Genomic DNA, 15,250 nt, shown 5'->3' on the forward strand with positions numbered 1-15,250 from the left:
TTTTTAAACAAACTTATATACAGTAAAATTCACTTTTTAAAAATGATTTTATTTATTTATTCATATGAGAGAGAGAGAGAGAGAGAGAGATTTAGAGACACAGGCAGAGGGAGAAGCAGGCACCCCACAAGGAGCCTGATGTGAGACTTGATCCAGCATCCTAGGATCACGCCTTGGGCCAAAGGCAGATGCTCAACCGCTGAGCCACCCAGGTGTCCCTAAAATTCACTTCTTTAGCGGTGTATATTTCTGTAGGTTTTGAAAAATGCATAAAATTATATGTCGAACAACACCACAGTTCCCTATGAACAGTTCCATCAATCCAAAAATATTCCAATGGCAATTGTAATTTTAATTCTGCTTTCTCAGCACCAACCAGGAGGTGGCAGGGTTTCTCTCTGAAAGGCAGCCTTCACAAGGCAAATAAGCCATCCTGTAAAGAATAAAAAGGTACATAGAGGCAGTTCCCACCCCCCACACTCCAAGTGTCATCTTCTCCTGGCTATGGTTACAGGAGTTAGGAGGCTAAGCTTCTTCTTCCCTGAAGTGGGAGAGTTTGGTTAGAAGCCCCAGAATCTCATGCTCCAACTGAGTAAGTGAGATGAATCATCAGAGAGAGCTGTCAAGAAGGCAACCCGCAAATAGGCTTTGATAAAACAGTAAGACACAAAGGGAGATGAGAGAACAAAACCAAGACCAAATCAGATGAAAGTAGGTAGGTTGCCACAGACTCTCTCTTCAAGGCATTACCTGTTTGGTGTTGGTGGCTAGGAAAGATTTCTATAAGAAGGAACAGTGGGGAAGAGGGAGGATTTCTAGGCTGAGAAAACCCAAGCACAGGCAGGATAATGCAAAGCAAGTTTGAGGTACAGTATGTAAGTTTTACACGGAAGATGAGATTAGAAACATAGAGGACAAAGATGGCAAGGTTTTAAATGCCCTACTATAGGGATTTATCATCCAGTTAACACCGGGCATTCCAACATGCAAGTAGCTATGCCATACAGTAGACATGTGAAGCAGCATGTTGTCCATGCGGTTAGGTACAATCTCTCTGTGATTAACAAAAACTTCATAATTATTATCAACATAATCACCACTAATCTATCTACTGGTAAGTCATTTTACCTCCCCAAGCTACACCTATAAACTGAGGGTAATATATATTTTTTAAAGATTTTATTTTGGGGGGGTGCCTGGGTGGGTCAGTCAGTTAAATGTCGGCCTTCGGTTTGGGTCATGAAGGATGGGATCCTGGGATGGAGCTCCACATTAGGCTCCCTGCTCTGCGGGGAACCTCCTCCTCCCTCTCCCTCTGCCTGCTGCTCCCCCTGCCTGTGTGCTCTTTCTCTCTGTCAAATAAATAAATAATCTTTATAAAAAAGACAGATTTTTTTTAAGTTATCTCTATACCAAATGTGAGGCTTGAACTCATGACCCCAAGATCAAGAGTTGTACACTCTACCAACTGAGCCAGCCAGGCACCCCTAAACTGAGGATAATATTTAATTATAGATTTGTGCATATTCAGTGAGATAATGCACAGAAAGTATATAAGTTTCTGATATACACAGTAATCAAAAAATATTAGTATTATAAATAAATTATAAATGACCTAAATTTATTTAAATGTCCTTTTATAACTTTATTTTTCTTCAAAATGGGCAGATTTTCAAGAGATTTTTCTCATCCCACATATAATAAAAAACCAGTTGAAGTATATCTGGGGGATCCCTGGGTGGCGCAGCAGTTTGGCGCCTGCCTTTGGCCCAGGGCGCGATCCTGGAGACCCGGGATCGAATCCCACGTCAGGCTCCCGGTGCATGGAGCCTCCTTCTCCCTCTGCCTGTGTCTTTGCCTCTCTCTCTCTCTCTCTCTATCATAAATAAATAAAGAAAAAATATATATATAAAAAAAGGATATCTGGTTGTCGGCATTTATTAATATGACAAAATAATTTTTTTTAAGATTTTACTTATTTATTCATGAGAGTCACAGAGAGAGAGTCAGAGACACAGGCAGAGGAAAAAGGAAGCTCCATGCAGGGAGCCTGATTTGGGACTCAATCCAGGGTCTCCAGGATCAGGCCCTGGGCTGAAGGCGGCAGCGCTAAACCACTTAGCCACCTGGGCTGCGCCAGACAAAATCAATTTGAACAGTTCACTAAATCTAACTCCTATGCCTATACACTGCTATTATGAACCCCTAGTACCTTGCTGAGTAGTATTTTATATATACATTGTCCTATTTAATCTTTTAGACAACTCTGAAAAGTTAAGTATTATAATACTTTTTTTTTTTTTTAAGATTTTATTTATTTATTCATGAGAGACACACAGAGAGAGAGGCAGAGAGACACAGGCAGAGGGAGAAGCCAGCTCCATGCAGGGAGCCTGACATGGGACTCGATCCCAGGTCTCCAGGATCACACCCCGGGGCTGCAGGTGGCGCCAAACCACTGCACCACCAGGGCTGCCCTATCATACTTTTTTTTAAAGGTAAGATAATTGAGCATTAGAGACATAAAGCAAACTGCCCAAGGTCACAGAGCTAGTCTGTCACCAACCTCTGCCTCCATTCTTTCTACTGAACTCTATGTACTGTACTACTTTCCACCCTTCATGAGAATACTCTTGAGTTTCTCACATTGGCCCTCTCCTCTTCTGTATCCAAGTTCTCTTTGATGATTTCTATACACTAACAAAATTTTAATACCTGATGGCGAGAAGTTCCACAAACTTCTATTTGAAGGCAGGACTTTTCACTTCAGCTCCAATCCTACACATCCAAATTCCTTGGTGAACCACTGAATGTGTCTTAGATACCTCAAACAATGGTACTGCCAAGGCCAACATTTTGTCCCACCGTGCTTTTTAGCCTGATTACTTTTTTCCTGGTAGGGCTGTTACTATTAATCCAAATCTGCAACTTCAATTTCTGGTGCTGCCCAATATCCAGTATGTTATCAACTCCTATCAGGTAATCTTCTCCCCATCTCCCAATCTGTGCCATTACTTTTCCTACCCCTCTGTCAGATTCTTCACTCCTTTCTTCAGACTCTTCTAAATACTTTCTAGGTGGCCTCTCTGCTTTCCCCATACCAATCCATTCTTCAAAGCTTGCCCTGGATAAATCCTCCTAGAAAACTGGTTTATTTACATAATCTCACACTAATGGCTCTCGGAAAGCTTCCCAATAAACTCCAAATTCTTCACCAAAGTGGATGCAGATTTCTAGACATGTCTAGCCTCTGAGTATGCCTTGATTCTAGCAAACAAAATGATATCACATTCGAGTAACATACTGCTTTTCTGTTTCTTTCACCTAAAAGTCCTACGTTCTGTCATCATGCTTTGAAAGAAGAACTAGTAGAGTATATTAATTTGAGTTAGAACTTGATTATTCATTGGTGTCTTGCCACTCCATGAATTCATCCTCAAAGAATCCATAACATCTCACTAGTCTTTCTTCCCACCTAGTCTGGGAATTCCTTGTAGGCAAGGAACTGTGCCAAAATTTGGTTTTGGGTTATGAGTACACAGTATAAGACCAGGCATAGGGAGGCTTGGGAAATAAAAAATTCCAAGGCTTAATAGCTAACCCTAAAGGTAAAGTGATGGATGAAGGATGGGTAGTACAGCCACAAGCACCACTTACCCTTCCGATTCATCCCCATCTGGAGGCATTTGAGCAGGCGGCAGTACTGGCACCTGTTCCTCTGCTTCCGAGACATGACACAGTTCTTGTCACGACTGCACCGATATACCCGCTTGTTGCAAATGCTCCGCTTGAAAAACCCCTTGCAGCCCTCACAGGAGATGATTCCATAGTGCAAGCCTGTGGCACGGTCCCCACAAATGAGACAGGTTCGTTGTTCAGCCCGATCATCTGGAACAGAAACTGAACATATTCAAATTAGAACACATGGAAATAATGGCTTTAAGCCTGCAGTTCTAAAATAAGCAACTTAAAAAAAAAAAAAAAAAAAAAAAAGCAACTTTGTCCTGGAAAGATCAAGAACATCACCTTTCCCAGCTAATTAACAAATGGGGCATTTTTAGAGCCTTTGTCCTAGGAACAGACCCTTGCATCTACCTGCAGATATCACAAACACAGCCTATCTAAAAAAATAACTCATGCTCCTCTCTTGGGGTTTCATCATCACTTGGACCAGTATCCAGGTCAGAAACTGGGGAGATATCCTCAACTCCTCCCTTTCCCTCACCTTCCTCAGCCAGAGCCTATCACTTAGTTGTACCCTGCAGAAAGGTGGATAAGGGTTACTGATAAGTTATGTAAGTGCCCAGCAAATGGCATACACCCAATAAATGAAAGTTATAATTATTAACCATTGAAGAAGTTTTAACTAGGCCCAGCCAGCCAACCAGTCTTCCATCCATTTAACAAATTGATATTGGGCAACTATTGTATTCTAGGCATTGTTGTAAGGTATGGATATAGCGCTGAATAAAAGTCCCTGGTGAAGCTTACATTCTAGCAGAATATCTACTCTGTCTGTGTCCAGGCCCTATGTCCAGTACTGGGTGCTCAGAAATCAATCATCATGATCCACAGAGTTAAGCAACTTACCGCCTCACAACAAAGTTAGTCAAAGAGGAAATTCAGGCTGGAATATAGCTAACTTCCTCTTGTCTCAAATTTCATTTACTCAGGATCAAACAATTGCCAAAGAACAGATATATGACAAAAAAGTGCCCTGGTGAACTGTGATGTCAGATCTTGCTAACAGGTGCCAAGAAACCTCTGAAGGAAAAGTTTTTGATCAGAAGCCAAGGCAAGAAACCAGCAATATGAACCATACTCCTGAGTAATAGGCAAGATAAAATGATTAAGAACACAGTCCTAAGAGTTTGAGAGAGATCCTTATTCATACCCCAGTTCTGACGCTTACCAACTGACTGAATTTGGTAAAATTAAGTTACTTCACCTCTCTGAATCCAGCTTCTCTCATCTATAAAATGGGGATTATAATGGTACCTACATATATAAATAAAGTACTTGGCACAATGCTTGGGCTACAATGGATATTTAATAAATGACAGCTATTATTGTCATTATCTTTATTTTCTCAAAGAGATCCATGCTTAATGTAATAATACTCCTGAAAGGAAAAGCAGTTGAAAGAAATGGTATAGGAGAGGCATGGCAGTTTATGTAGAAGAGATGTAGAGAAGGAAAGAGGCTAGCATTTAGGCAACCTTTATCATATGCCAACTTTGAGATGTCTTACCCCTATTTGTACCAGGCTGGATAATGGCCACCCAAATATAACAGGTCCTAATCCCTAAAAACCATAAATGTTATCTTGTAAGGGAAAGGGGTCTTTGCAGATGTGATCAAATTAAGGATCCTGAGTTAAAATATTATTCTCGATTATAAAGGTGGGCCCTATTTGCATCACACAGGTCTTTATAAGAGAAAGACAGAGGGAGATTTGACATAAATAGAAGAGGAGAACACACACACACATGCACACATACACATATGTACGAGGAGAAGGCAATGTGGAAACAGGAAGTAGGTAGTCACAGCCAAGGAATGGCTTCCATTACAAGCTGGATGAGACAAGGAGTGAATTCCCCTAGAGCGTCTGGAGGAAGTATGGCTCTGCCCACCTTTATTTTCACCTAGCAATACTAACTTTTAAACTTCTGGTTCCAGAACTGTGAGAAAACAAATGTGTGGTAATTTTTAGCAGCAGTACAGGGAACAATTACACAATGTTTTTTTTTCATACAGGGAAACAGACATATATATTAAGGCTCCAAAGTCACACAGCAAATAGCAGATATACAGAGAGAAGCAGGTCCAGGAGACCATACAGTTAGGGAAATAGAGAAAGACAGATACGGAAAGAGGAATTGCCTAGGCTCTTGAGGACTCTATATTTCCTAGTTACAGACCGTTCCAAGCCTTTCTAAGGCTTGGATGAACTTAACTATGGGCAAATTGACATATTGCGACAAATTGACATTCCCATGTCTTGTAATACTCTACCCACTCACCCCCAGCTAACTTAAATGTTTCTGTTATTTGCAACTAAAAGAAACTTGGTTAAAATATAACAATGGCCCTGGTGTAATAACCATTCTTTTTCTTCTTCTTTTCTGTTTAAAAATGCAAAGGAAAAATAAATAAATAAAAATGCAAAGGAAGCTCAAGGTAAACATTAGAGCAAAGTTACAGTAGAGAATTAAAAAACACACACCTCACATTCTACCATATATAGGATTCATATCATATATAGACACACACATTAAAATACAAACCAGAAGTCTACTAGAATAGATTTAAAAATAGTTATCATTAATCAATATCTGGAAGAACCATACCAACCTTTTCTCCCTTTCTTCAGAGATATGATTTTACTAAGTACCAACCACAACTAAGTATTATGCTTTGTGCTGTGTCACAAAATTCTTATAATCCCGTAGGTGGATATAATACAATTGCTATTACTATTTTGTAATTGAGAAAATGAAGATCTCAGAAAAAGTTAAGGAACTTGTCCATTTAGGAAGTGACTGACCCTACTCTGCCAATATCAGAACTGGAGTTCAGTAACCTCTTCAGAAAGCATTCATATGGCATTCTGTGCAGCATCTGGATCCAGAGCAAAGGACCCACTGAACAACAATCAAATACAGAATTATTAAGAATCTACTTAGTAGATTCTACTTTTGTATAACACTGCTTGTTCTTTTCACGAGCACTTAAAAGGCCACAATGAGATCAAAGACAAGGTGAGTCCGTATTTCCACCGATGGGCACTAGTCAAATTCCCTTTGAATCCTATGACTGCTTCTCTGTTCATAGCTATTGTTACTGCCATGTTCTGTGTCTATAAAGAGCACTGGTCTAAGCCACAGACCAGCAACTAATTCAGAAGAAAATCTTTCAAAGGTACAGGAGAAAGGCCCTCTCCCAATCAACCGTGAAGCCCCTCAAAGAAGCATTTTACAAACTTCTCTCAAAATATGCAGGAAAAGATTATAAAAACAGGAGAAGCCACTGCTAAGTGATCACTTGGGTACCAGGTTTTGTGTCAAGCACTTAACATATGTTACTGCGGTGAATAATAAAATATTAGGTACTCTTACTTTATAGAAGAGGAAACTGAAGCTTATGAGGTGATATCACTTTCCAAAAGTCACCCAGGTAGTTAAGTATGGGAGCTGGGCTGGAACCTCCAAAGTCTATGGACCTAATCATGATTACATTCTGTGGCCACAGCAAGGCAAATATATCTAAACTATATGCAGGTACGTCAGGCCCTTCCTTACTTGGGGGAAAAAAAAAAAAAAGCTAAAGAGTCAAGCTCTTTGTAAATTAACCAATTGAAGTGAAATGCCTCAGCTGTGCCCTGTCACAAGTCAGATAATAGATTTCTGTATCTCCTATTCTTGTAGAGGACCTGAAGGATATTTAAAGCATGTTTATATTCATTATCTCACTTGAACCAGGCCAGGACAAAGATTATTCTTATAGATAATTCTTATAGATACCATAAAGAACATTTAGTGAGTATTAATTGTGTCCCAGACAACATTCAAGAAGTTTTTTACATGTCTGGCCTTACTTATTCATCATAGTAACTGAAAGGTATCATTATCTCCATATTACAGAAACCTGGAATCTTATAGTGTTAGAAAGTGCCTTGGAAATTGCCTTAAGGAGACCTTTGCCCGAGGCATGGATTCCCTCTAGCTTTACCAACTGAGCCAGTGAGGTGCCTCAACCACATCTTTCTTTACTCCATTCTTGGGAAGGTAAATGTTGAACTCAAGAGTAGAACGTAATATTCATCCTGGATCAATTTTATCTTTATATATAATAAATTCTGTATGTCATTCTGGTCTGTTGAAATCTTTAGGGCTCCAGTCTTACCATCCAGTAACTAGTTATTTCTCCTACCTCCTTCTTTTCTCCATGTATGGTCAGTATGGGGATTATTTTCAATTTCATCCTTAAAACAATATTAAACAGAATGTGGCCTTCTGGCAAGTTGTTAGCCCCTTCTCCAATCTGGCTTAACCATTACCATTCTGGAAATAGATGCTCAATTAGCTTTGTCTCTTAACTAGAATGGAAACTCTAGTCTGGCTTGCATTTCTCTATCTTATTCATAAGAATATCATGAACAACTATCACATAACTCAAATTCCAGATTCATAATATCTACAGCATTCTCTGACTAATGAGGCTAACACAAAGGAAATGTTCATAACCATTCCTAATTCAGCACTGTCAATCTACTAATTCTGTGTTCTTAATCTGTATTATTCTACCTAAAATACAAGAGAAAGAAAAAATCAGGCAAATAAGTACTTCACATTAGAGACTATGGATAATAGTAACTGTGGTGCTCAGAAGTCAGTAAGATAAGAGACAAAGGAGTTGATGAAAAGCTGAGGGTTTGAAAAATGATAGGTATTTGAAGGTAGTTTGCTATCTGCAAAAATAGCGATGGTTAAAAAAAAATAGAGTAGGAGAGAGAAGAACCTAATTTATCAGAGAAGTTGAATGTTTATCTTGATCAGCAGTACTAAAAAGACTCAGATAGTGAACTTTGAAAATACCATTTTCTACAAAGAGGTACCCAGACTCCTTAGAGAAATGTTTGATTCCAGGTCTGAGGCAGAATATACATATAGGATGAGTGGTAGTGTGTTACCCAAGACTAATAATGGGGTCATGTCAAAAGGACATAAAAAGCAACATAAAAGCCCCCCACTGGCCTAAAACTGGAGCAACCTATGCATCAAAAAGAATAATAATAGCAATGGATTAAAACACTTCAAATATAAAAATCAATGCATTTACAATAATGTTAAAAAGAAAAATCTCATTAGTTACCATGGAGGTTACTAGGACACCAACTCATTATTCTGAAAATTGATGTAATAAGGGGAAAAAATCAAACATTAGAAACAAAAACTAGGGGATCCCTGGGTGGCTCGGCGGTTTAGCACCTGCCTCCGACCTAGGGCATGATCCTGGAGTCCTGGGATTGAGCCCCACATCGGGCTCCCTGCATGGAGCCTGCTTCTCCCTCTGCCTGTGGTGTCTCTGCCTCTCTCTCTCTCTGTGTGTCTCTCATGAATAAATAAATAAAATATTAAAAAAAAAAAAAAGAAACAAAAACTATTGGAATCTTTCTCTTGCCCCTGTCCCCAAGAGTAAAACAAAAGAGGAGAGTGGAAAGTAAGACAGTTAAGAATTTTAAACTTTAGGGGATCCCTGGGTGGCTCAGCGGTTTAGCGCCTGCCTTTGGCCCAGAGTGCAATCCTGGAGTCCCGGGATCGAGTCCCACGTCGAGCATGGAGCCTGCTTCTCCCTCTGCCTGTGTCTCTGCCTCTCCCTCTGTCTCTCATGAATGAATAAATAGAATCTTTAAAAAAAAAAAAAAAAAAACAACAACTTTTAAACTTTGAGATTAAAGACTGAGATTAGGTCAACAGATCAGCCTGGCAGTCAATAGAATGCGCTTGGATGGGGAGGTCGAGTTGATCTCAGGGCTTGGATAGGGTGGTTGAGTTGATCTCAGGGCTTATGGCAAGGCAAATCTCCACTAAGGGATGGAAAGGAAATAGACAACTGTTAGCTCTCCAGATATCTTGAACAGAGGCAGTACAACACAGAGACTAAGAACTTGGGCTCAAACCTATGCTGTCATTTGCTAACTGCATGACCTTGGAAAGTTTCTTAACCTCTCCAGAGGTACCTCAATTTCTAGTCTATAAAACACAGATAATATGGTACTTTTTCAAGTAACTGTTTTAAGAATCAAGGAATTAACAGATTGCCTATAAATGACATGGAGCTCTGGATTCCTTACGTATTAGAATGAAGCAGCTTTGTAAACTTCTAACTACTGGACATTACTATTGCTTGCCTTCTTTTTTTTAACCTAAAAAAACTTCAAAAAATGAGCACAGAGGATTATTCAGTCAGTCTGGTGGCAAGGGAAGGTAATGACAAACTTCCTTGAGGAGGTGAGTTCTGACATAGGACTACCAGTTAGACAAATGAAGGCAGAGGAGGGGACAGGAAGAAAAAACAATTGGCATATAAAGTCATGTCTTAAAATTGAAGCTGGAAACCTCTCTTCAACTTGGGTTTCCCCTGAGAAGAATCTCATTCCTTTCTAAAACAGCCAATATAGTTCACTAAGATTTAGCAAGACTATCACAAGATGAGTTACACAGAAGTATCCAGAGATACATTATCAGGTTATGTCCTACCCCTCTATGTGTAAGACAGTCATGATATGCCCACAAATTTGTTCCCCAGTAACATTCTAAAAGGAGCTTGCTGGTTACTAATGATAAATAAATGTAACCATATGTAAGCAATATTAGAAAAAAGATTACATGCTTGTCTTTGCTAGTTTCCCATACCTTAGGGATAATCTTAAATATTTTTTTAGAAAACAGGAATTATTCTAGTGCAGGTAACAGGATCACATTAAATTTCAGTTCTTCAAATTTTAACACTCCTGCTGAGATAGATAGGGGCAAATGCAGAGCTCAGTTGGGGTCTCTATGGACACAGATTAATTTTCAGAGGTAGGTATGTCAAGTTCAAATGAAATAATAAAAATGATGAATAAAAACAGCTGATATGGCTGGCATAGAAAATCAATAACAATCTGAATCAGATAGAGAGCCCCTTGAACATCTCTTCAGAGCACCATCAACAAGTGTCTGCTCAAATAAACAGATGTTTTCATCTCTATCATTTAGCAAGAACAGTAAGTAAATGAGAACAAAGGCAGTCATAAACTAATCTGTTCATCAATCTGACCAGAATTTTACAATACTTAGATTCTTGTTTTATAAAAGTAGCAGGACCCCAGTTACACCTAACCAAAGTTACATTGTAGGTTAAGTCTCAATCAAAGACGTTAATAGTAACATCTGGAACCATGACTGCTACAGAGAAGATGCTCATTTTCTTGAATAAATCAATGAAAAATGTAAAAGTGTAAAAGGTTTGAAATATATTGGATTGGTAGTTAAGTCACACTGAGTATGAGTTCTAGCAATGCCAGTTCCTAGCTCTGTAACTGTGGGCACACGCCTCAATTCTAGAAGTCTATCAACTGTAAAATAGAGATAACCATAATACTCACTTCATGGATTTATTAGGGAATAAATGATAAGTCTACAATGATAATAGCTAACATAGAGCCTGGTACTATGCAATAAGTTCTGTTCTTTATGTATCACATATAATTCACTATTTCCTAACAATTCTATGGAGTAGATACTACTATTATCTCTATTTTGCAGATTAAAAAAAGGGGGCACACATAGAATAAGAAATATGTCCAAAGTCCCCTAGCTAATAAGCAATGGAGCCAGGAGTCTAAGCAGACAATCTTGCATCAGGATTTGAGGCCTTTCACACTATACTACTGAATATAATGCCTAATATATAGTAAACACACAATCAATGTTAGTTGCGCTACTGTTGTGAAAGTTAAGTTTTCTGTAAGATTAGAACCTGATAAAAATTTGCAACTTTATGAAACAGTTTGGAAAGTATTTTGTTTTAAAAAAAATCCATCTTAAACAAAAGCAAGTAGTGCTTTAATTTAAGGAAAAAAGTCTGGTAGATTTCAACATTATCAATGTTCAACTCTTAGCAAACCAGGAATAAGAAAAAACTTGTTTAACATAATAAAAGTTATTTAAAAAACCTATACCAAATATTATACTGAATGGTGAAAGCTTACAAAAAGTTTATCTTTTGCAATTGGAAGTAAGACAAGGATGGTCCATTGTCAACACCTTCATTCTACAGTGGAAGTACTAGAAGTTCTAGACAGCACAGTGAAATAAAAATATACAAAAAACATACATATTTCTATACCATCCACAAAGGTGAAATTTTTAAAAGATGGCACTTACAACAGTATCAAGGAATATAAATTAGCTAGGATGTAATCCAATAAATACATATACGATATCTATGGAGAAACTGTAAAACAATTAATATAAAAGATTTCTAAGACAAATTGAGGAAGATTTCAGTAACTGGAGAGGAAGACTACACTCACAGATTCTTTTTTTTTTTTTTTTTCACTCACAGATTCTAAGTTATTACTGTAAAGATCAATAGATAAAGTAAAATCCCAATCCTGCGTGTTCATGTATAACTTGAGCTAAAAGTAAAATGCATGCGGAAAATGCAAAAGAACAAAAACAGCATAGATTTCTTTTTAAGATTTATTCATGAGAGACACAGAGGGAGAGGCAGAGACATAGGCAGAGGGATAAGCAGGCTCCCCCCCCTTAGGGTGTTTTTGCCTGTGTGGGCCTTAATCCTAGAACCCTGGGATCACAACCTGAGCCAAAGGCAGATGTTCAACCACTGATCCACCCAGGTGCTCCAACAGCACAGATGTTTACGAAAAACAAGACTTTACCATGTATCAGTATTCATTTTAAAGCTATGGTTAGGAGCATCTGGGTGGCTCAGTTGGTTAAGTGTCTGCCTTTGGCTCAGATCATGTCCCAGCATCCTGGGACTGAGTCCTACATCAAGCTCTCTGTGCAGTGGGAAGCGCCTGATTCTCTCTCCACCTCCACTTGTGCTCTATCTCTCTCTCTCTCTCTCAAACAAACAAACAAATAAATAAATAGCATCTTAAAAAAATAAAGCTATGTTAATTAAGATATGCTTTATTGGCTCAGAGACAGACAAACAAACCAAAGGAACTGAATGAAGACATACCATACCCCAACATACCCAGGTATATTATGGATATTTGACTTATGACAAAGGTGGCACTGCAGAGCAGTGAGGAAAAGACAAGTCTTTTCAGTGAACAGTGCTGGGATAATTAGATACCTATACAGAAAGAAAATGAAACTTGATCCTATCTCACACTATGCAAAATATTTAATTCCAACTAGACTGAAAACCCAAATAGCAAAAGCAAAATAATATACCTCTTAGAAGGTAATAAAAAAAAATCTTCATGATCTTGGATTAGGAAGAGATTTTTAAAACAGGCCACAAAAGCACTAACCATAAAGGAAAACTTCAATAAAATCAGACTACATTAAAATGAAGAATGCTCAGAGAGTGAAAAGGCAAGCCAGTGTGGAAGAAGATATATGCAACACATACAACCTATAAAGAGCTCATATTCAAAATATGTAAAACTCTTATATAACATTAAGAGAAATGCAAACGAGTAGAAAACTGGGCAAGAAACTTGAATAAGCATTTCACAGAGGAGACTATCCACATCATCAATAACCTTAAGAAAAGATGTTCAACCTATTAATAATCAAGGCTATGCAAATTAAAACCACAATGACAATGGTTAAAAAAAAAAAAAGACTTCAAGTTATGGTGGCAATTTGGAAAAACTAACTTTCTTATGTTATCGGTAAACATGTTTATTGGTACAACTACTACAGAAACAGTGTGTTGTTATTAATGTTGAAGTTACACCTCTTTTATGACTCATTCTCAGATATATATGACCCAAGAGAAATGTATGCACATGTATATGAACTGACAAATTCTAGGATGTTCATTATGACAAGCTTTGTCAAAGATGCAATTAAAAATAACCCAAATATGGGGCACCCGGGTGGCTCAGTTGGTTGAATGTCTGCCTTACTCTCAGGTCATGATTCTGGGGTCCTGGGGTGAGCCCCACGTCAAGCTCCCTTCTTAGTGGGGAGTCTGCTTCTCCCTTTCCTTTGCTTCCCACCCCGGGAGGGGGTGGGGCTTATACTCTCTCAAATGAAATCTTAAAAAAAAATAACCCAAATATTTATCAATATTACTGGAGATAAATAGTATCATTCATACAATATAATACTTATACAGCTGTAAAAGTATTTGAATGACTGCGACAATTTGGATGACTAGTACAAACGTTGGGTAAAAGAAGCCAGATGGAACAAAAACCTCCCAAAACAAACCATTCATAGTATGCCATTCATATTAAATAAGTTAAGTTAAAACAACAACACCAACAATAAAAACAGGCTCAGACAGTAAAGAAACATATAGTGAGAACAGTGCTGGGGTAGAGAGGAGCTTTTGAGTTCTGGCAATGTTTTATTTATTTATTTTTTTAAAGATTTTATTTATTTATTCATGAGAGACAGAGAAAGAGAGAGAAAGAGAGAGAGAGAGAGAGGGGCAGAGACACAGGCAGAGGGAGAAGCAGGCTCCATGCAGGGAGCCCAATGTGGGACTCAGTCCTGGGACTCCAGGATCATGTCCTGGGCCGAAGGCAGGCACTAAACCGCTGAGCCACCCAGGGATCTACCATGTTTTATTTCTTGACTTGGGTGATGCTTGCTTGATTTTAATTCATTAAGCTGTAAAATTGTGTTTTGTGTACTTTTCTCCAAGTGTTATATTTCATGGTAAAAAAGTTGGAAACAAAAGATAACAGGGCACTTTAGGTAAGGGAAAGGACATCATCAGTGGCCAAAAAAAAAAAAAAAAAGGAAGCAAATGTAAGGTACGTTTGGGCAAACTATGTAGATATACAGTTAAGCAGAAAGATCTTACAGAGGAATGGTCAGACAGAAGTCTAGAAAACTGTTTGGAATACATTGGAATTCATTTTATCCTACTGATAAAAAAACTACGGAGATTTTTAGGGGCGTCTGAGTGGCTCAGTTCATTAGGCATCTCCTTCTGCTCAAGACATAATCTTAGGGTCCTGGGATGAGCCCCACATGGAGCTCTGCTCAGCAGGGAGTCTGCTTCTCCCTCTGCACCACCACCACCACCACCACCACCACCCCGGTTGTGCTCTCTCTCAAATAAATGAATAAAATCTTTTAAAAAAGGCCACTGAGATTTTTAAATGGAGATGTATCTGGATCAAAGTAGTATTTTAGGAATATCAATCTCACAATGATGTGCAGGTTGCGACAAGATGAATGGCATGGGCATCCCATAACAGGAACGGAGGAAAGGGTCAAAAATGAACTTGAGGTTTTACACCACGGTGGCTTGAGAAATGTGGTATCACTAATACAAAAGAGGAAAGTAAAAGCTGAGTGAGGGACAAAATCATCCTCTCTTGAATTTAAGAGAAGATGATGAGTCAAGCAGAAATATTCCAAAGACAGCTATGTAGGGGACAATGTTTAACCATTGTTAGGATGAAAAATCTATGAGTCAATACCTGGAAGAAGTGAAACTATGGCAATAGATTAGAACTCTAAGGAGGAAGGGGATG

General features: G+C 38.5%; 1 protein-coding gene across 4 annotated transcripts in view; it reads right to left on the bottom strand.

Moving 5' to 3' along the window:
* Positions 1–15,250, bottom strand: part of NR6A1 (nuclear receptor subfamily 6 group A member 1) — a 225,035-nt gene that overhangs the window by 33,221 nt on the left and 176,564 nt on the right. For all 4 annotated transcript variants that reach the window (XM_041725639.1, XM_041725637.1, XM_041725636.1 and 1 more), the window contains one exon: positions 3,658–3,900. In XM_041725639.1, the coding sequence (XP_041581573.1) occupies positions 3,658–3,900 (243 nt within the window). The remainder of the gene's footprint in view (positions 1–3,657; positions 3,901–15,250) is intronic.

This window comes from Vulpes lagopus, chromosome 12 (genome assembly GCF_018345385.1).
Source record: "Vulpes lagopus strain Blue_001 chromosome 12, ASM1834538v1, whole genome shotgun sequence".
Taxonomy (NCBI): Eukaryota; Metazoa; Chordata; class Mammalia; order Carnivora; family Canidae; genus Vulpes; species Vulpes lagopus.